Below are 22,652 nucleotides of genomic sequence, written 5' to 3'. Positions count from 1 at the left end.
TTGGAAAACCCACAGCAGAGGACACACTGACAGCGCAACTTTGAACTTGTTTCAAATTCAATTGAGACTCTCAAGTGGGTTTTCCTTCCTGCTCCACTGTGGTGCAGCTATGGATGTGGATGTGCCTATGACAACATCGTTTTTGTTGCTGTGGCTGTTACTGTTACTGCTGCCGTTGTCATCGTCATTATCAAGTGGCCCCGACACTCTCTAGACAACCCGAAACACCCACCAATGTCCCCGAAAATAACCAGTAAAGCACTTAAAAAAGACCACATGACAGCCAGCCAGCGGGTGACTAACCAACGCCATCTCGTGCCATCTCTGTCTTTCTCTGTCTTACTCCTCTGCAGGCTTTCTACCGGAGGGGGGGGGGGGGGGGGGGGGGGGGGGGGGGGGGGGGGGGGGGGGGGGGGGGGGGGGGAGGGGTAGGTGGTGGCCATAATCGATGGTTGAGGCTGGTAACAGGTTAGTGCCGCTGTGTGCTGCTTTATCTCTTTCTCTGTCTCTCTCTCTCTCTCTCTCGGTTCTGAAGTCCCTGCCAACCGCAATTTTCACTTCAATTTAAACTTGCTGAATGAAGTGTTCATTGCCTGGTCCCTGGTTCTGGTTCTGGCTATAACCCGATCCAAGGAGGTGTTACCCCAGCAGCCAAAGAGGTCTTTTCGGCTTCATATTTACCACAGAGGTTCCACATGGTGAATGGGATGACTGTACTCCCGTGTTGATTAGAGACTATTGTAGAGGGCCTCATATTTGCATTTATTTATTATATGTATGGTACCTTGCCACCTTATTCCCTGTGTTATGGTATTCCTGCTGGCCAAGCCTAATGTTCATTTTAATTAAACTCAAACATAGATGTACAGCCATCCAGGCAGCCAGTAGATTCCCCAAATGGCCCATTGAACTGACACACAGGGTTCCCAAGGATGGCCAAACAAATTTATGGCCATTGCCAACGCCAGTTGTTGCTGCTTTTGTTGCTGCCGTCTGGCTGACTGGTTGACAATTCAAACAGAAATTTAATATTTTAGTAGTTAAATTATTTGGCACTTGTAATAAAACAAACACCAGCAGCAACAGCAACCTCCATGGACAAGTGCAAAGTGCTAAAATGCAAAACTTTCGTAGCAGCAGACCGCAGGGCTCTGGCTTTGGCTCTGGAGCGGAATCCTTATGATTTGCGCCTAGCCGGGTCTTGTCTGGGTCTGACCAAATGTTGTTAAATAGCACAAGCAAAATGTAAATACACATTTTCAGCACAAGATTTATGCATATTTTGAGAGGGAGGCAAGGAGGGAGGCTGCAATGTCCTTCGGTCAAGTGTGGCATGTGTGTTGTAAATTTAAAAATTGTTTAAATTTTCGGTCTGCTAGTGCAGCTGTTGCAAGGACATGGACAATTCTCCTAGAATTATGCTCCAAGACATTGCCTGAATCATGCCTCTTGTGTTCGTCTGCCACTGCCTGTGTGCACACATTACGCATACGCCATGTGCCACACATGAGATTATATACTCGTCTGAGAGGAGCCTTCAATGGGGATTTTTACTCTTTTGTTTATATAGCCTGTGTGGTCCGAGTCATTTGGGCCAAGTTGGGCTCTTAAATGGACTGGAAATCTTCAGACCGAATTCGGAAAGATACTTCAACTCTCAATTAAGGAAGGTAAACAAATCCCCCTCCAGCCGCCAAGACCCGCTCCATCTCATCCAACCGCAGCGCGTCATTTAATATTTCTCGCACAGAATCACGCACCACTCATCCTTCCAGCCCCCGCCCTGCGGGCTGTCACCTGGCCGGGGCAGATAGAAGCAGGGATGGACGGGATGGGACGGGATGGGTTGGGATGGTTTGGGATGGTGCCTCACTGGCACTGCATCCAAACATTTGCATAAATTTCAGACAGAAGGAAGGGGAAAGGCAGGCTGGCTGCCAGCAACCGAAATGTTCCCATTTCGTTGATGATGGCGACAGATTTTAAATACATTTTGCACACTGCACTCGGCGATGGTCAGGAGAATGCTGGTCAGGTGGCAGTTCCGTGTGGCAGGGCCCAACACCCGTTGGCAACAATTATTGGTTGTGTGCCGTGTGGCCGTGTGCCCGTGTATCCGTGTCCAGGTGCTGCACGGACATGGGTGCGGGTTACGATTCATGGGGCTATGGCTCTTGGCCCCGCCATAATAACGAGTTTTGTGGTAAATTGAATTGTTCAACATCCACCTTGCCCCACCAATAAAACCACCACCGGTGCAGCGTTTCATTCTGTTCCGTTCTGTTTCGAGAGGGTCGGGTCGTTCGCTTAATGCGGTTTTTCTTCTTGTTGCAAGCGCATTTTCGCATAGTCTCACATTTGCTGCAGCTTAAAATATTTATCGATGGGGCACACACACAAACACCCACCAGAGGGGGGGGCCATTCTGCGGCTCAGGGGGCAAAAGTGCATAAAGTTGATAGACAGGCCAGCGGACGGGAAAAAGCATGGCCAAGAAATTATGATGGTCATAAATTTTATTTCCGTCAATTCTCTTTTATTTGTTCTGCTGCTGCTGCTGCTGCTTGTCTGTTTTGTGGCGCCACACGAACCACCACGATTGCGATATGTGATAATGGTCGATGGTATTTCATATGCGATACGCCTGGGGTTCTATATAGTAGGGTTATTAGCCCAAAGTGGTTTACAGTGTGTGCAGGTCATATGATGCTGATTTCGGACAATTATTATTTATTTTGAGCACCACGAATCAGGGACCAGTCTTTTCGTTTTTATTTTATAGGAATTTTTAGTGATCCAATGGCTTGAAGAGCATTTGAGGGTAATTTCAATGGTTTAGAAATAATTGTTGTAATTCGAAGCAATTTTTAAAACTTTTTGAATCCTTAATCTCGTCAAAGAGATCAATCTTCTTTCAGTTTTGTTCTTATCAACTGAATACTGATTAAAAAGATTCGTTAAAATCACTTTACTTAACTTCACTGCGAAATGGTCTTGCTATGAGGATTTTGGCAAGATGTTGCAAGAGGGGCACCCAAAAACTGTTCTATGTTCCCCTCTTTTCTCTTAAGTTTCGCTTCTTCGGCTTAGTCTCTTCGTCAATGCCTTCGGCGGCTAAGTCGCTCTGTTTCGGTGCCCCGAATCCAACGACCGAGAAACCGAAAACCAATACATTGCTTGTGCATGACACAGCAAATTTATGGTGGATTAATTATAAGGAAACCAAAAATCCCTAATCATAAGCTATTTCAACAGATCTGCTGACTGGGAGACCAACTGTCGCAACACTCCCACCACATTTGAGATAATTATGATGACAGATTGTTCCAGAGTGGGGAAAAAACGATGCCCCTTGGGTGGGTGGGGCCATCAAAGTGGCAATCTGGCTGCGACTCCTACTCCTCCCACCGAGCAGATGAAAAAGTAAATGCAATCCAAATTGAAGTGCCTGCTACACAATGTCATGGGCTGTGGAGTCGTATCTATGGGGGCCATGTGTGGGGGTGGCGGGGGTTGGTTGCAGCTAGACAAAAAAGCCATTAAAAGCGACTTAAATGTTGTGAAATGTTTTCACGCTCTCTGCCCTGCACTGCCATGCAACGACGGACGGATACATAGGTGTGGGGCACGATGTCGGTGATGGTGATGGTGATGGTGACGGTGACGCTGGCAAGGTGTTGGAACGTGTGCTGCTTATGGCACATTTTCATTTGCACAAACATTTATTAAATTTTAAAATCTAATTTGAATTTTCACGCCACACAGCAGACTGAAAAACAAAACTAAACGAAGTGTATCAGAAGAAGCCGGATGGCGTAGGAGCCCCACACCATCCAGCCATCCAGCGAGACGAGACGAGAACACCAAAGAGCGACCTCACGGATGAGAATGGAGGTTGGAGGTCGGAGGATGACATTGCGGAGGCGAGGCCAGCAGCACGGAACAGCATGAAGGGCGCTGCATATGCATATAGAAAATGAACAAAAGGAAAGTTGAAAGTTGAAGCATAGACAGGGGTGGGGAGTAGTAGTAGCTGCTAAGCTTCTAGTCAGGGCTTGAGAAATTCTAAGAGTGCTTTGAATTATTGATTGATGTCTGCTCGTACTCTTAATGGAACTTCGATGGTGGATTACCTTTAGGATTTTCCATTTACTTGCAGTATCTGTGAAAACTATTCCGCAATCTGATTCAGAGTTTGGAAAAGCTAAAAAGGCTTTTCTGAAGCAGGCAGCTGTCTCGTATAAACCTATACAATCATTTTTAGTCCATTCCCAATCTATGATAGAATTGGAATGCCTTTAAAGTGTAGAGCCTATCCTATCCTCTATGCTATGACTCTTCACCAATTCCTCTCTCTCTCTCTTGGGTTAAATTACATTCTTTCATTCAGGTACAAAGTAAAGTTCTTTGAATGAAAGAGCGGCCAGTGTTTGGAGTCGAAGATTGACTTCTAATTGGGTTCTTGAGAACATAAAGGCCAACCCCAAATTAGCCATGGAGAAGGCTACAGTTTTTTGTATAGCATATAAAGAACCGTTAATAATAGCGATTCTAGGAGAGATAGCACATGTGTAAGCACCGTTATTAATGTCCTCAGCTGACATGACAATGAACATGAAACTCAATTCTGGAGCAGGAATTACACAAAAAATGCAAAGTTGGCTGTTGGCTGACTGCATATCAGGCATTCATTATCTCTGGACAAATGTCAATTAAAAGTATGGCATAAAAATAATAAACACTGTGGGACAGTGTCACTTCTATGTAGCTTCCCGGGGGGGAGGGGCGTTGGAGATGTGACCATAAAAATTGTTCGTACGAGTAGTGCCATAAAAAGTAACGCATAGCAGAGCAGAATGCAGAGGAGAAGGGGCAGGGGTAGGGGGTAGTGGGTAGTGGGCTCACATGAAAAGTTAGTCATGCGAGATTTTCGTTGTCGCTGGAAAGCGCCATAAAACTGCAAAACTTCAATTAATTTTCACATATGGCGGGGCGGGTGAAAAATATACAAAATAGAGAAAGGCAGGCGGTCAACAGCAGCTGACTCTGAACCCTGTTCAGTGAATTCAATTAACCGCAATTTCCATGGCGGCTGGCCGGGTACCACTGGGTGCGGGGGGACGGGGTAAAACAAGCCAACAAGGGGTTCGTTTCGTTCATTCGCTCGTTCTCTATCAAATGCAATTGTTGTGGTTGGCAAACAACAATTTTCAGACAACTGGCAAAAAAGTATGCTGCATACAACATACAAATTGTACTCGTGTCAGCACACAAAAGTAATAAAAAATATTCAGTAGAGCAAAACGACTTCACGAAGGTCGGATACCCTTGCGGTGCGAAAACTTTGACACTGCATTGAATTTTGCCTTGAGCTTATCTCTCGATCTGCATTTGATCTACGCGCTTTGGTGCCACTCTCCCGTTCGCTCCGTTTTGCTCTCTCGGCAACAACAACACCACTAATGCGAATGACTCTCTCGCTCTAAGACCTGCCAGCTTTGCGTCTCCCACGCAATGCACTCGCTCTCGCCTTTGCTTCACGCCATTGCTCTCTCAGCAACAACAGCTTTATTGCGGGTGCGACAGATGACTCTCTCGCTCTCAGGCTACGTTCTCAGCAAGAATACGGGGCCCTTGGTACAAAGCAGAGCAATAAGTAGCGGGACTCTGCTTTGCTGAGCAGAGTCTGTCTTTATTTATCGACTGCAGGTTCCCTTTAATATACAAGTATATGACAAATATACATGTGAGTGGCTTGCAGCTAAAAGCGGGGTATGTGCACAGTTGAAACCAGATAGTTTTCAATTTTGAGAAAACTTTCGAGCATATTTTATTGCTGCGATCCAAAGAAGGCACAAATATCCCAACAACATTATAATACCTGATTCGAAAGAGTATCGAATGAGACGTCGGAGATGGGAGGAGAACCCCACCGAATGAAACTGCAATATGAAAATAATTAAAACAGTTTGCAGAAATGCTCAACGAATAATAAATATGCATTGAACAACAAGAGCAGCAGCAGCAGCAGCAGCAGCCACAGCAACAATGTTGCCTGTTCATCTGTCAGCTTCAACATTTCGTTGCTGCTGTTGCTGTTGCTCTTTGTAATTTGTCACTTCTAATTGCTCTAGCTCTTGTTGTTGTTGTTGTTGTTGCACTTTTTTCTTTTGTGTGTGTCCATCTCTGGGTGTGTGTGTGTGTGTGTGTCTGCACTTGATTTTGTTGACTTTTGCATTGTAATTATGCGGTCAGATGCGGTCGGATTTGAATTGAGATTCAGTTGCCGATTCCGATAGAGAGAGAGAGAGAGAGAGATAGAGCTAACGATGCAGATGACCCATTTCTGGCTAACTGATTTGTAATTAGCACCGGACGGGAGGCCAGACGCTGCTCCTCTTTGATCTAATAGACAGGAAACGGACTGTGGTTCCATGGCTGATGATTTGCATTCTCGGCTTACCATCAGTTTGCCATTAAATGTTCAATGAATAGTACTTGCCCCTCTGGTTGGCTCAGGCGATTATTTCATCGAGAGTTAAGATGACTTTGATTCTGACATTCTTCAATTACGAGCTTCATGTTTCTCTTGAAAAGAGTCGAGACGAGATTATCCTTGTTTCATTGAAAGCTCATTCGATTAAAGATCGAACTGACTTATCGATAACAAACGATTAATAATCAAGCTACGTATTGAGAATTGTTCCTGCAGGCAGTCAATGCCTCGAGGACAAATCACATCCCTTATTTTCTTTAAATAAATATACTTTTATCCATTTTTTACATAATTTTTAAACAAAATTTTGTGCAATCTTTTTGCCTTTAAAGTAATGAAAATGAATGCGAGCATTCTACCATATCGCAGATAATGTTATCATCCTCCATTACACTATCACAATGAGAAATAATCAAATTACGCTGCGAGACATAACTGCATTGTCATCTCTTACAGAAGTTAACCCTTTGTCGGGTTTATCAACCGAGCGACGTGTTGAATTAATCTAAAAATGTGGTTCTAAAGCCCAGACTAGACGAGACGGGTGAAAAAAAACCGCCTCCACTCTATGGACATTCTCCCGCTGCTGACGCAAACTGCTGACCACAGAGTGGCAGAGGGACGGTGAGGCGGAGGGAGATCAGCGGAGCGCACGGAGCACACGGAGCACAGTCGGTGACCACGGGTTGAATGACCAGCGTTAACTTAATAGAAGTTGACACATGTCGCCACGCATGCAAAATGTATTCATCCAACCGCAGCCGAGTGGGCAGCGCGAAGAGGAGCCACAGCCACAGCCACAGCCCCAGCCACCTCTGTCACACAGCATGGGATCCGCCGACTAGCCGGCATGGAGGGGCATTGTGCTCAAACGCATTTGATTTCAATATCTGAGCTTGGGCCTGGGCCTGGGCCTGGGCCTGCAGCAACGGCTGCCCTTGTAACTCTGCCAATTAACATGGACGTTGGCCGGGCCCGACGACTGCCGCAGTCTGATTTCAATTCTGTTCGATAAAAAAAACGCCAAAAAGCACTAAGAACGGCTAGAAGATACCCTTTGCTTGCATTAACAAGAGCCTTTAGGGGTAGTGTTCATTGGGGGAAACATTCTGCCTCTTATGATTCGGCATTCGACCTTTATATGAGCCTATACCAGAGCACCAGTCCATATAGAGGCTCTCCAAAATCCGTGCTGTGTGTAGCCCTTGAAAGTAGTTCCCCAGATTTGGTTCAAGGGGTAATGGGATCGGAAGAGCTTGTTACATTCGGAGTACCGATTGCCATGTACCCTTTTTCCTGGCTGCGAAAAAAAATCCCAAAAATACGAGGGAGTAAGAGAAAAGAAACGTATTTCCGGCCATGACTGTCGCATGTCAATTTGGTTACTTTTTTTTTGTATTTTTTCTGATATGTTTTCCACCCTCTTGCCCGCCCCACCCATATCCCTTATCAATGGAACTATGCGGGGAGGGGCCGGAGGGAGAACTTTCTTGCGCAGCGTAGCATGAAATTTGTTTGTTTACAATTGCAAAACTTCCTTCTTCTGCTCCACTGTGCTGCCTCTTGTTGTTGTTATCAAATACCGGAAATTATTGTATGTTATGTGCCAGCGACGACATCGCCATCGCCATCGCCATTGCCATCTCATCGTTATCGAAACGCGGCGTAAATCCTGTTTTTATGTATTTTTGGCTGCTTATTTCACGCATCGTTGGGCTAAATATGTTCCATGCATATTCATGGCACGGAGAGCGGAGAAGCTAAATTCAAATCAATTACTTGGTTTTTTTTTAAAGAACATTTACAGCGTGGATAACCCCTAAGATCTCTGCCACAATTGTGTAATTTTCATACAGGGCGAGCGGACTTTAAACAATTAAAAGCTGGACTGGTCTGCCGTGTGTGTCATTGACATTTATGCTCCAATGGGTTCAGAGTTCAGCAAAAGTACCAGTAAATGGGACAGACGAAAGCAGCTGCTTGCGTTGAGAGGGGGAGGTGGAGGAGGACCAGGAGGCCTTTTACTATAAATTTGCATAACGTTAACAAGTGCAATCAAATAGTCATAAATAAATGCGAGCCGCATTGCATTTATGGCAGTTGCAGAAACTGTGCATAAAGCTGCCACAGCCATGGTCAATGCACTCGAGAAAAAGGCATTCGGCGAGTGGATAGGGGGGTGGGGGTGGCGCAGAAGGAGCTGGCAACAGTGACGCCAACAAACAATGTGCCACTTGAGTTGCACACTGTTTTGCTGTGCAAAAATTATATTACAACATTGTGTATAAATTGTGATTTCCATGCAGCAGCAGCAGAAGGAGCAGCAGGAGCAGCGGCAGGAGCAGCGGCAGGAGCAGGAACGAGGCATTCAAGTGCAGAGACTGCACTCGCGTAATTGAGTCAATGTGCTGTGTGTGTGTGTGTGTGTGTGCCGTGCTGTGCTATGCTTCGTTACTTGGCTCCTTGCAACAGAGTGCGACAGTGTGTCAGGGCGGCAACAATGGCAGCCAGTCCTTGACACAACCCCAGTACCAAAGGGGACCAAAGCAGAGGAAGAGCCACTGTAGTCGAGGATAAGCAATGTGCGTGTGCAACGCTCGGTCTCGGTTTTAACACGCACTTGAGGCACCCCACCAGGCTTGCCACATGCTAGTGGGGAGCCACACCCACCCTTCGTACAATGTTATCTAGGGTCCGTCGGCGACTGCTCATTTCCACTACAAAAGTTAATATGCTGCTAAAATGGCATTAAAAGTGCTAGGGGAAAGTCTCTCCTGCTAATTTCCGAAGCGTAAACACCTCGCGACACAGCTGCACATATGCCCTGGGGGGGGGGGGGGGGGGGGGGGGGGGGGGGGGGGCCAGTGGCTAATAAACTTGGCCAACTCAAGCAAAAAGGGAAAAGCGAAAAGCGAGGGGCGCCCGGCCACCGCAGGAAAATGCTCATAAATGGGGAAAAATGTGGAGGAGCGGTGGAACGTGAAAATGGATGACCGTATTGCACTGTTACACAAAATTAAAGTTTATGTTATGTTCCTTTTTGGCTAAGTGACCAATGGCAGCCTTTGACACTACTTTAGACTTCATTCCAAGCCATGGTCGATGGTCGATGGCCAGTCGTAAGCATTCCTCATGTTGCACGTCCATCCTGCATCAGAGGATGTCAGATGTGGCCGGGGCTTCCAGTAAGGCATGGTATGTGGTATGGCATTTCTATAGAAAGCACTTCATCCATCAATTTCCAATCATTTTCTTGGTGGTTACTTCAATCCACACAAATCCCTTGCTTCATTGATGCTTGGACTCCGTAGCACTCGAAAACCATTCCTGCTATCACTGTCAGTCCCCAATCAAATCAAATCAAATTAAAATCATTGAGTGACATTATTAATTAACATGTTCAAGTGGAGAGAAACTGTAGAGGATGTCAAACACAAGCTAATTAAATGGTTTCCCGACCCCCACCACGCTCCTGGACCCCCAGCCACATATTCCACAATTTGCATAACAAAACTAAACGAAAAGTAGCAATTTAATAAAATGGAACGAATTCTGTGCACAGTATCTGTGTCTCTGTGCGAGTGTGTTTGTGTGTGTGAAAGTGCATCAATCAAATTGTGCAGCGGCTACAACAAAACTAGACTGACAGACTGACTGGGGGCATGGTTGGGGGCGACTATAAGTGGCTTTTGTGTGAGCTCATTAAAGTGATTACACCTGCCCACCACCCCCTTAAATAACCGTGCAACTTAACTAAATACGCCCATGGCAATAGTTTTATCAAGTGTGGCTCCTACCATCACTGCAGAGGGGTTTTTTTGCAGGCAACAAAAAAAGTTCCACCAACAAAACTGGGAGACACCCTTCTTCCCATACACTACACAAAAAGAGAGAGAGCAACCCTCTGTCATGGATTCCCCTAACAGTTGCTCTCATTTCTGTTGTTATCCCCTTAAAAAGGGTATTTTTAGTAACATATTACCGAACCTTCAAGGCGGCAATAGCCATAACCATGATTATATATCTTTCGCCACAGAGAATAACATAGACAACGCCAACATTCGCTTCGTTTCCCATTCGAGCTCATCCAAAAGTGCTGATTGGTGCTATGGACAAAGAATGTCTCCATTGTCATGCGCTCAAATTGAAACACGAGTTAGATGGACTTTTCTAGGGAAAAGTTAATGATCTCTGATATTATTCTAAATATTTGTTAGAAAATAGTAAACTTTTACCAAAACCCAATTAGATCAGAATCGAAAGACTTCCAAAGAACCACCGAATCGGCAAGAGTATCTACAGCCCTCTCTCTACTCCACTCCCCTCTCTCTCTCTCCCTCATCTTTCTGGTTTAGCTATGCATTAGATTTTACTTCTTTTGTTGCAACAACAACTGAAGCAAATACGTTTACATGGGCGTGTCGTACCGCCTATTGTCATAGCCGCCATGGCTATGGGAACCGAACCTCATATACTCGAATGCTTATTTGAAGCTGCTGTAGCCTGGAGCCGTCGGTCTGGAACCTGATGTCGTCATAGTTTTTGTTGTTGTTGTTGTTGTTGTTGCTGCTTGCACAATAACAACGACGATGCATCCGCTTTTTGTCACAATTTTGTATGCTGTTTTTGTTGTTGTTTTTTTCGGTTTGCTGTTGCAACTTTTCATTGTCAGTGTCATTGTTGCTGTTGCTATTGCTGTAATATTACGTATGCCCCCCCGTGCATGGTTGTGTGCTCGTGTGCACCTTCTTTGTTGCAGAGTTGCATAAAAAATTGACCATTGAACTGGCAAGAGAATATTTCTTTTCTTTTATTTTCGTTTCGTTTTCTTCATGCGTGGCTTGGTTGTAAAATGAAGTCGCTTGGACGCCTTTTTGCATAAACCATGAACTTGCAACGTTGCCCCTTTTCACTGAAATGCACCATTATGTCTGTTTTTCGTTGTCTGTAGAACAATGTTGCCACAGCCACAGCCTCATGTCTTTTTTTTTTTTATTTGGTAATTTTTAGTTGCAATTTAAGGAAGGTTTCTTTAGATATTTAATGTAATATTAAAGCAGCCTCAAAAAAATAAATAGAGACACAGAAACTACGCAGCAAAATAAAATCGCTTTCGTTATAGCTTGAGCTTTTTACGAGAGGATCCCGTAATTTCTGTGAAAGCGAAGCCTGAGCCGCGTTGCTGTTGTTGTTGCTGAGAGAGCGATAGAAGGAATGGCAGAGAGAGCAATGGAACGAAGCAATTGCGAGAGAGAAGCAAAGCCCATGCATGATGATCTCTCTCCTTCGGGTCTTGTTGATACTCACACACACACACATCCAATCACAACGAAGTTTTCTGTTGTATTTTCTGCGAGGCCTTACTTTTAGAAGAGGAAGATAATATTTCTTTTTCGTTATTGATGAACAAAGTGCGCGGATGAGCTGTTGAAAAGTTGCACCTGGTTGAAAAGCTCTGCCATGACATTAGCAAAGCTCTGCTGCCAAATTTCACTTATATATATACAGAATATATATGGGTGACAGCCCATGATATAAACAAGTTGTTGAGCTTAACAACTTTTGAACTGATGTGCCACCTTATGCCTTCCCATCCCCATCCCTCACCCTGAGAGCCGCTCTGACATCCACCTGACAAACAGACAGCCTGGCACGTGAGGATGGGACTAAACAAAAAAAAAAAATTATTAGCAGGCACTCGCGACAGTCATAACTCAAGTGTCAAAACAGCAGCGAAATGTTATCAAACAATTTCAAGGTTGGCTTGTCCTCTCCCGCAGCGAGTCTGTACTCTCCTTCGTACTGTGCTTCCTATGGAATAAAGCCCTCAAACTTTTGCCGGAAGCCAGCCAAATAAATCACATTTAACAATGTGGTAGGTGGTGCGGGTTTTTCATTTCTGCATCGGCAAGCTCTCTGCGTTCCACAAATAGGGGAGGGGGGGAGCGGAGTGGAGAGAATATAGAATGAAGAGAACTTATTTCGACTTACCTTCGCGCACATTTTCGTAGGCATCCTCAACATGTGACTCCTTGTAGATAATGGAGTGAAAATCAAGTTCGTCCTCAGCATTATCCTGCTGCTCCTGCTGCTGCTCTTGCTGCTGCTCCTCGACGTGTTCCGTTGTTGTGGTGGGTGGGAATGTTGTTCTGGCTGTTGTTGTCGACTCCTCAGACAGCCCAGAGGGTGAAGGGAGCACTGTCGTCGTTGTCGCCGTCGCCGTCGCAGTCGCTGTCGATGTCGACGTCGTTGTAGATTCAGCAATTTTCTTTATGAAGTTTTCTGTCTTATTATCAACGGCAGTTCTGTTGTAGTTATTTGTGTATTTGTTGGAGTTGCGAGAGCCCAAAGGCCGTGCTCCAATGGTGCTCCTGCTCCTTGGAGCGGCTGTGAACGACTCCGTTGTGGATGAAATCGCAGTGCGATTTGTGGGAAAATAATGTTTGGCATGTTCAACATAATAGGCATCACGTTCCGTTATAATTTTACCCTCGAATACCCCATTGTGTATGGATCCAAATACAAAACTATTACGTTCCCCTATCACTTCGCCCGCATAGATATGATCCGTGGAGACATCAATGGGGCCGTTGCTATCATAAAACTAAACACAAAAAATATATGTATATCAAAATGTTTGTTTTAAAAAGAGATGGCAAAGATATACTCACGTCTAACTTATCGCTAAATGTATTTAAATCACGTTTTAATCTAAGATGGAAGTCTCTTCCATGTGATGCAAACTTTAAATGTACAAAATGATCTTTGGTCACGGATCGTCGCGCCCTGTTGTGACTAGCTCGGATGTGCTCGTGATCATAGTCGAGTGTTTCGTAGTGGGATATGTATTCGTTAAGTCGTTCATGACCTGCAAAAAAACATGGAGACAATAAACACATAAATCATTAGTTATAAATCATTTATTTGAATAGAGGTAGAGGTCAGAGTAGAAATCAAAATTCCCATATTTTAATTACTATAAGTATTCGGTTTTTAAATACAAATATTTGGTAAATTAAATAGAATTCATGTTGATTTAAAAATAAAAACGGCCCATATTTAATGTAAAAATAAAAAAATTATTTAAAATAAATATATTATACCAAAGTTGTAGGCAATATATTTAATTTAAAAATATTAAAATATTTAATTTATATAGTAAATATATTTAGATCAATAATTAGATATAAAACAATTTAAATTAAATATATTTTACGAAATTTGTAGGCAATATATTTAATTTAAAAATATTTAAATATTTAATTTATACATGAAATATATTTAAATCAATATTTAGATATAAAACAATTTAAATTAAATATATTATACGAAATTTGTAGGCAATATATTTAATTTAAATATTTTAAATAGCTGTTTAAGGGCTGGTTCCTCTGGGTGTTCAGTAAACTGTTCAAATCGAAGGTGTATATAAATCAAAGCCTGAATTTGACCAGAAACTCACTAAAAATCCATTGAAAAATCTTAAAAATCGTTTGCTTGATGAAAAATAAAAAATATAAACCGAAAAACAGTTCAGGCTTCAACCGCAATTTAAATTAAATTGAAGGCCGGAAATTGAAACACAACACCAGGGCAGGGGCAGGGGCAGGGGCAGAGGCAGAGGCAGAGCAGAGTACAACTGTCGCTCCATTTTGGACCAAAGGCCTCCCTCCCCCTCTCTCTCTCTCTGGCTCCGACTGGATGGCCATTTCATTGCCACTCCTTGCAACACACAACACAACACCAAACTCTTAATACTTTTAACGTTTGATTGCGTTTAATGCCTTCTTCGAAGGGAGGGAGGGTGTGTGAGGGTGGGGGTGTGTGTGGTAGGTAGGGGCTGCAGTTTCTTGTAATGCATTTACTGTTGCAGTTGCCCTGAGAGCTGAAATTTGTTGCACATGCCACACGGCAAGCAGCCCGCACCCTCAGCAGAGCTACCTACCTACCAGATGGCAAGTGGCACTTGTGGGGCCGTGGCAAGAGTTTCTTTGACTGGCACAAACATATTTATTTTGGCAGATGGACTGGAAAAATGGAAAACGAACAGCAAGAACGACTACGACTACAAGGATGAGGCAGGGAAATGGCAGAGAAATTGGGGGAAAAGGGGGATAGGGGCCTTCTGTGCCACATTCGTTTGGGGCCAACAATATTCTTGCTTTTTCCCCAGTTTAAAATTGCACAACATTTTTAATGCATTTACAACACACACACACACAGTCGCCCATAACTGCATTTCTTACGAGGAAATTTTGAGGCCATCAGAGGACTGAGGGCCATGTGGCATGCCCGATTGCCTAATGGAGTGTTGTGTGGGAAGTGTCCAGTCGAAGCTTTTACTGGCCCTAGCATTGTGTCGCAAAAGTCGCTCCAATTTGCACAATTCTGTATCCGAATCGAACATCAAACGCCACCATAATGCAGTCGGCTAATGTGACTCCACTATCGAGAGGACTCAGCCATGGAATTGCAGGCAAGGGGTAACTTTATTCAGTCTCTACCTTATATTGAATAAGAGCTTTAATTCCTCTCGATGGAGCCACAAAATTGAACAGAAACTAATCTTTTTGCTGCAGATAGTATTTGCCAGAGGAAACCCCGATGAATGCCACAGAGCAATGCCATTAAATAATCGACAAGAATTAGCCAAGTAAATACAAATGAAAAGCCCAACAGTTTTCTCATCATCAAGCCAGAGTCCTTGAATATTCAGCAAACAAACAGCAAAACTCTGGCTAAAAGCAAACGAGACAGAGAGAGAGAGAGAGAGAAAGAGAGGTAGAGGAAGAAGGTTAATTGCGTTTAAAAAAGCCGCAAAAATCGATAGTAAAATGAAAATAAACCTGAAATATCTGTGGTCGACCGAAGAGAGGATTGCATTTGGCATGAGTGAGGAATTTTAATTACTTAAAAATTCCGAAAAACGCAACAGCAACAACAAAAACACAGCCGCTTCACAGGATGCGGGTTTCGCCTTCAAAAATGGTTGCCGGAAAATTACACAGAAAGAAAATAGAGAGAGAGAGAGAGGAAAACCATGGCGGAGGGTAATTAAACTGAATGCTCAAGCAAACATTAAACAAAATATATATCTTTTATTTTTTTTTTTTGAAGCAAACTCCTGGCAGAACAAAGAGAGGGACGGGCTGCCGGGCCAAAGGGTCATTCTAGTAGTTGACCTACAAAACGGTACAAAGGTTCCACCCGTTTCTCGGCTCTATGAGGGCCAACAATGCGGAAAGCCCCTTTCAGCGACTGATTAAACAAAGCTAAAAGCCCAAAAGGGGTCCGAGCCGCACAAAAAACGAAAAAAAAATGAGCCAAAGGTGCCAGCAATAGATGGTTTTTCGGGGGTGGAAATGGGAACCATGGCTAAGTGAAGGTTTTTGTGTCATTAGTGGCTTAGTCCAAGCTAACCTCGATTGAAAATCATCTCAGTAGCCAAGCAGCAATTATCCCGTTAAATTTTTAGTTTAGTTTAAGATTATTTAAGAAGGTAAAGTACTGCTCGGAAATCTCTACAATAGGTTTTGAATGAACGAAGAGAAAGAGAAAAGCCAAAAATTTCTTCCGCTGCGGTGAGGACCATCCACTCTCTCTCTCTCTCTCTCTCGGCTGTCAGTGAGACAAGTGCTAGAAAGAGATAGCAAACGCTTGACGTTCTGCAGACGAACGTATCAGAGCGTAGACTCGGAAGAAAATGCAAGAGTTCTGCCATTTAGTTTAGAATCACTCCTTATACAATTTTTCTATGTTTTCTTTTATCCACTTTTTGATTTAATTATTATTTTTATTTTATTTATTTATTAATTTAAAAAAATTGCATGACTAATATAAATTCTATACCACAATTAATGTTTCTAGCCAGAGAAACAGGAGCTTCACCTTGGTTTTTAAGTGGATTTTTAGTTGATTATTTATTTAGGAATAATATATATAAAAAATATATAATATATATAATATAAATATAATATATTTTACTATTTATATTTATATATATTTTATTTCTTCTTTTTTTTAGAGCTACAAGCAAAACTTATCAGTTCAGAAAATATGCTTAGAGAATGAGAGAACCTTTAGGGTTTGTTAATAGCACTTTCTTGGCTTTGGTTTTCCGAATCATGTACAAATGTAGAAATCAACGATTTTTATGGAATTGTTTAGGTACTTCCAGAGACCTAATTCTGGCCTATATAACACGATCTTATCTTATCTTTGGGTATATAAATATAACCTTTCAGGTTCTATAGTTCATGCCTTCATAGGCTGAAAGTTTTCATGGATTTTCCCCATCTCAAGAACGGTGTACCCTGTGGATCACTGGAGCATTTAATTGTCTTAGAAACCGATCTAAAGGCCTTCAAATATAAAATTTAATTTATTTTTTCATCCATACTCTCTCCAGGGTCTAGACGGCCTCAGTTTCGTATCATTTTTGCTGTCTAAATCTATTCCAATTAGTGACACCTTGACTTACTTCTGCGGCCTGTTGCTTTCCGGTTTTCCGGACCCACTCTTCCGGCCTGGCTGGCGGTGCAGCGGCTGCACAAATGGCACAGATAAATAAGAAAAGCGCTGTGGAAGAGGAAAAACCAGCTGGGAACAACTTTCGCTAGTCGCTGGTGTCTGGGGTGTCTGGGGCAGGCGTGCACGGAAAATTGAATATGGCCAAATGCGCTTGACCAAAGAAAAGGCCAGCATAAACATGGGAAAAACAACAACGGCCAGTGAATGGGTTTGCCCGACTTTTCCAAGCGCAAAAAAAACAAAAAAAACAGCAACAAAAACAAAAATTACAACTTTTCTTTTTCAATTTGTTTTTCTTTTTTCTTTCCCACAGACACGTTTGGCAAGTTTTTCCAATCGATGCCACTTGTAAAGGAAAACCTAAAAGTCCACGGCACAAAAATCTTATTACGAAAAACTACCGAATAACGGGAAAATTGGTAAACCGGTTGGAGTTAAAAATTCGGTTCGGCACAAACTCTAACTCAATTGAGCCCTCTATCTCTCTCTCCCTCACTCTTTCCGGTCTTCTACCACAACAAAAAAAGGGAGTGCGAAAAGCGATTTTCGTTTTGTCTCACTTATATTCCATTAACCCAAATTCTCTCAGCTCTCCAGCCCCATCGATCCATGTCGCCAGGGTCCAGGACAAACGAGCATTTAATGCGCTCCACTGGAGAGGCAGAGAGATATCCGCTGATGCCCTGGAGAGAGAGAGAGGGAGTCGCCCTAGAGATGCAGCAGAAATCCAGAACCGAGTCCCACTCTCGCGTTATTCATTTTTAAACTGCATGTCCCCTGGAAGTAGCCCATCTAGGGACGATGCGATGATGATTCAATTTAGTTGCACTGTGGCCGACACAAAACGGCTTAAATGGCTCTCCAGCTGCAAGCTGGATATCGGACCCATATACATGCTCACTTTTGATTGATAGGCTTAAGTGTGGGTGGGGGCTGCGTTTTGCTGCAGATAAGGCTTCCTTACATTCCAGCCGCCAACCCACCGAACAAACCCGCCCACCCATCCGGGGGGGCTGGCATCGAATCGAGACTTGCATTCGAGACTCGTTTACAGTTTTGTGCTTGAAGTTGATGGATGACGTTGGGTCATGTGGGTGTAGGGCATGTCCTTAGCTGTAACCAGTTTGAATTTTCGTTCACTTTTTGGGCCCAAATTGTGTGTCGATTTTGTTTGAAAATTGCCACTTTAAGCCAGAAGTTGGGGGAGTAGATTGGATCGTTGGATTGTTAGCTTACCATCAATCCATAGAACAAGATCTAAATATAGAGGCCAGGAACCAAACATGGAATCGTTGGAAGATGCCTCCGACAGGGATGCCAAAAACACCTCGATCATGGACCTACTTTCATCCCCAGAACTTAGGCCTATGACTAGCCTCAACTAATTTTCCCAAAAGGTGGAAAAGTACTCCAAACCCAGGCAAAACATATGTACGATAGATCGGTAGGTTAATATGTTTTTATGGGTTTAACAGCATTATATTTCTCTTGCTATCTATAAGCTCTAAAAGTAAGTAAAAGTAAATCTCATTTCTAAACGAAAGAGCCCTCATAGGATTCATTTATACATTCATACAATTTATTCGAACTAGGCCTCATATTCTCTTGCTCCCTCCTTTCGTATTTCCCTCGATTTCAGCCATCAATCTTTGCGGTCCATGCTTAGGGCCCTGTGTGTGTGTGTGGGGGCGGGGTTTGTGGTGGCTTTTCGTACTCCAAAAAGTACCCCAATTATTGGGGGCACGTGCGCAAGTTGGCAGCGACGTCAATTTACATTTAAATCGCCTCAAGTTGAAGGATGAAAATGGAAAATAAATAAAAATACAAAATACCAACCCAAAAAAGAGAAGACAAGAAATTTTAAATACCCTTTACATAAAAAAATGCCTTTTTATTTTATTATTATTTTTGTTTTTCCCCATCAAAATACAAGGAGGAGTTTTTTCTTTTTTTTTAGGGCTTCCCCAAAAAAAGGTCATCATAAAATCGAACAAGAAATCATTTCATTCATTTGGGTACAGCAGCAGATGAATTCGTTATTTTCTTTCGATTGTATGCCTGGGTCATGGCCTTGCCAGAGAAAAAGAAAAGAAAATATAAGGAAAATAATCTTTTAATTGTGGAAAAATTCTCAGACTGAGAAAATTAAATACTTCGAGGCTTAAGTGAATTTCCATGAAAGTTGAGGTTCTTTTGCACATAGGAAAACATTATGGATACCCGCCGCTGTGCATTTTGATCTGATAAATACAGGTATATATTTATAGTGCATATATATTGCAAATTTTGCGTGTATATCCTTCTTCGTTGAAGGACTCTGGGCGCTGGTAAAAATGATTGCAGTGCTACGTGATTTATTGCACTTTTCTTGGATTTTATTTGACAACCTTTCGTGTGGTTTTTCTATTTCTGGGTTGGGACCCACAGCCACCCACAAGTCGGAAAAAGTTTAGTCAGAGTTTCTTTTTCTTTTTTTTTTTGTCGCTTGGGTCAGGACTCTGACGTGCGTCCCATTAGGTTCGGAAAATTGCAACAAAATAAAGAAGAAATTCTAATGCCGAAACTTTAAAAGAAGTTTCCATTGGCCGTCTAATGTCCTGGAACGCGCATTATGCGGTCCTTGGGATAACTTTCTTTGGCCCTCGAGCCCCCAAGCCCGACAATTGGTTCAGGCTTGACATTGGGGTCAGAAATACAGAGATCTTTGCATTCTCGATAGCTCAAGCTGTTCATGGAATTTATCTTTTGTATAGCTATAAATAAATTATTTACTGGAGCTAAAGTGTTGTGATAAAGAATGCAATAATCGCTTTGTGGGCAATTTATTCGTCATAAAAAATCAGTTGCGTTTTTCCTTTCTCGAGCGGTGGTTGCGGTTCTCAACATGTGGATTTTTCCAATTCTTCTGCTGTTGGTACAGCATTCCACAGGCAGCATCCTGCCAATGGAATCTCCACATGAGGTAAAAACTTTCCCGATTAGGAAATGCAATCAAACTGAAGCGAAGGGAATTTCTTCCAGGACACAACAATCAGTGAGGAGAGGCAGTCGCAGTGCAGAAAAAAATTCGAGGAGCAGAACCAACAGCTGACGAGCCTGAAGGCACAACTGAATGTCTATCGGGACAAGGCCAGGGAACTGGAAATGCTGCTGAACTACAGTAATACGATCGGGGAGAGACTGTGGGAGTCCTACAAAGCACAGACCGACTTCAAGCAGCAGGTCGAGAAGATCCAAGTCCAGAACTCCACCAATCAACTCGAGGAGGATCAAAGACAGTCTTTTGAAAACCGCATCAACGAATTGGACTGGCTGTTGAAGAATCGAGATCTTAAAATCAAGAATATTGAAACTCAAATGAAACACAAGGAAGATAGAACCAGGGGATATCTGAAAACCTTCATGGATATAATTGAGAAGGAGCTGGAGGGAAAAAGTAAAGAGGTTCTAACACGCAGATTATCACGCATGCTGATGTTTATGGAAATAAAAGATCCACATCTTGGTTACTGAAGATCAAGCCTATTAAACATCAAGAGATCAGAATATTTACTTCATACAGGATTCAACAGACAGGAGTGTCAATACGCATATGGAGGAGTACTGATTAAATACAATATTAACTATTAAACAAAGTACATACTAATATAAATATATACATATCAACAATATCTGCAAAAATATATACAATATACCCATTTCTCAGCTTTCAGTTTTAGACCTCAAATCGTGGAATCCTATGGCATCCACAATTTAGACGATACAAGAAATTCGTTGATGCAAAATCATAGATAATTCCTATATTTACGAAATGGCAGATAGAATCTTGATAATCGAAATAAATCACGTTACAGTCCATCTGTCACTTGGCTTTTTGAACACCTGGTTTTCGGACTCTTTTAATGCCAGAGCAGCGCACTTTTGAGTGAATACTTTTCGAATTAATGCTAGAAACTGAGAAATGGGTATTATAAAGTGCCAAACAGTTTCAATATTTAGAGCATAAATTTGGATATTCAATTATTTAAACTCAAAAAAGAGTATGATTTAAAAATATGGAAAAAATCAGGTTTACTCTTAAAAAGTAAAAAGTATACTTTGAAATCACCTTAGAAAAGCGAAAGGCAGGGACATTGAAGAAGAAGAAAAATGACATACCATTTGCATGTGTATGCTCTGGTTATTTTTCATTTTTCAATGCCTTTCCCCTGCATTTCCATCAGTCTTTTCATATACCTCGTATACGTGCGAAATCAACTTTTATTTCGGGTTATTTGTTCGGGTTTTTTTTTCTGCTTTTCGTGCAGGCTCCCTCTGCCTCTCTGCCTGTTGGCAGTGCAAAGCGCATTAAGTCCTTAGCTTAAAGGCAACACACTGCAGGAGCAATAGCAACATCAGAGCCGTGCAAACAACCCAACATCTGTAATAACAACAATTACAACGGCAAAGCCCCTGCATAAGCAAACACAAGACAAAGACAGCACGTCCTTCGTGAAGGGAGAGGGGAACGAAGGCTAAGGACAAGGACAGGGCGGCCCATTAACTAGCAGCTATCCCTAACCCTTGGATCATTTTGGACCATTTCGAGCAGAAGAAGAAGAATTTTGTGCATTTATTAAAGTAGAGCCAGCACCCACCTCTATAACCGCCCCTGAGGCCATGCCTCACCAGACACTACATATGACGATATATATTCAACAGACATACATACATACATAAGCTGTTGAGCCAATTTTACTCTTGCATTATTTCATATTCAATCATATTCTCACTTTCACTATTCAAATGTCCTTCATTGTACTTGAACACTTAAGCACCTATTTGAATGCTCATAATTGTGCTGTTATTGCCCATGCCCAAGAACTAACTGTGACGCTCTCACATGCTCACAGACGCGTTCCGTTCTTGCATTTGGAGCGACATCGTCATCGCGTGATCTTCCAATTCCCTTTTGCTCGGCTTCTTTTCGTGCAGTTGAGTCGAAAGCAGTCGCAGGCGTAGGCCTGATAGAACACCCCGCTACTCATTTGAAACACGTTGCCAAATAACCTACATATGTATAAGCCACTAATATTAATTAGAAACATGCGGAGATCAAAGCAAATGAAACAGAGATCGAACGAAAAACATCTAAAATCAAAACTGTCAGCCTCGAATGCTTAATAAATACATATATGATATTTTTCGCAAATTCCATGCAAAGTGCACTGCCTATGAAAACCTTTGGACTGTGTGTCGCATTTGCGTAATGTGATTTCATTTTCCACCCTCTTATGGCACTCACTCACCTCTCCAAAGCTTTCAATCCCTAAGGGGCGGAGGAGGGGCACGTAATGTGCTTAAAGTGCTGCAAAAACAATGGCAAGGGAGGTGGCAGACTTGAGTGTAATGGCGGATTGTAGGAATATGTTATTCTGCGCCAGATTGTTTTATCCTTAATAGATTCCATAAATTAGCATAAAAGAGGCCCACAAAAAAAGCAAAGCATTTTTGAGTGTGTTCGATAAATGACGCAGCAAAACCACAGCAGTCCATGGGGATCCATCAATTATAAATTTAGTTAAAGTCGATCGATTTCGAGGGGTCACAAAATAATTACCATATTAAATTCGGGGCAGACTGGGAA

At 42.6% G+C, this 22,652-nt stretch overlaps 2 protein-coding genes across 5 annotated transcripts in view; one reads left to right on the top strand and one right to left on the bottom strand.

Moving 5' to 3' along the window:
• The window catches only part of LOC108162207 (disintegrin and metalloproteinase domain-containing protein 10), a 123,346-nt gene that overhangs the window by 17,496 nt on the left and 83,198 nt on the right, over window positions 1-22,652 (bottom strand). For all 4 annotated transcript variants that reach the window (XM_017296820.2, XM_017296818.2, XM_017296819.2 and 1 more), the window contains exons 4-5: window positions 13,168-13,364; window positions 12,488-13,100 (exon numbers count right to left, since the gene is read on the bottom strand). In XM_017296820.2, the coding sequence (XP_017152309.1) occupies window positions 12,488-13,100; window positions 13,168-13,364 (810 nt within the window). The remainder of the gene's footprint in view (window positions 1-12,487; window positions 13,101-13,167; window positions 13,365-22,652) is intronic.
• On the top strand, window positions 19,877-21,008 carry LOC108162211 (RING finger protein PFF0165c-like). Its single transcript, XM_017296826.2, has 2 exons — window positions 19,877-19,988; window positions 20,048-21,008. Exons 1-2 carry the CDS (start codon window positions 19,911-19,913, stop codon window positions 20,537-20,539), a joined length of 570 nt encoding a protein of 189 aa, XP_017152315.1. The 5' UTR covers window positions 19,877-19,910; the 3' UTR covers window positions 20,540-21,008.

Source organism: Drosophila miranda, chromosome 4 (assembly GCF_003369915.1).
Source record: "Drosophila miranda strain MSH22 chromosome 4, D.miranda_PacBio2.1, whole genome shotgun sequence".
In the NCBI taxonomy this organism is placed as follows: domain Eukaryota; kingdom Metazoa; phylum Arthropoda; class Insecta; order Diptera; family Drosophilidae; genus Drosophila; species Drosophila miranda.
The sequence above is the reverse complement of the archived record's forward strand: the minus strand, read 5'-3'. Positions and strand labels throughout refer to the sequence as shown.

Bases quoted from the DNA above. Each gene is read 5' to 3' on its own strand.
- LOC108162211 (XM_017296826.2), top strand. From the start codon at position 19,911: ATGTGGATTTTTCCAATTCTTCTGCTGTTGGTACAGCATTCCACAGGC. The intron at 19,989-20,047 runs GTAAAAACTTTC...AATTTCTTCCAG, and splicing joins CAATGGAATCTCCACATGAG to GACACAACAATCAGTGAGGA.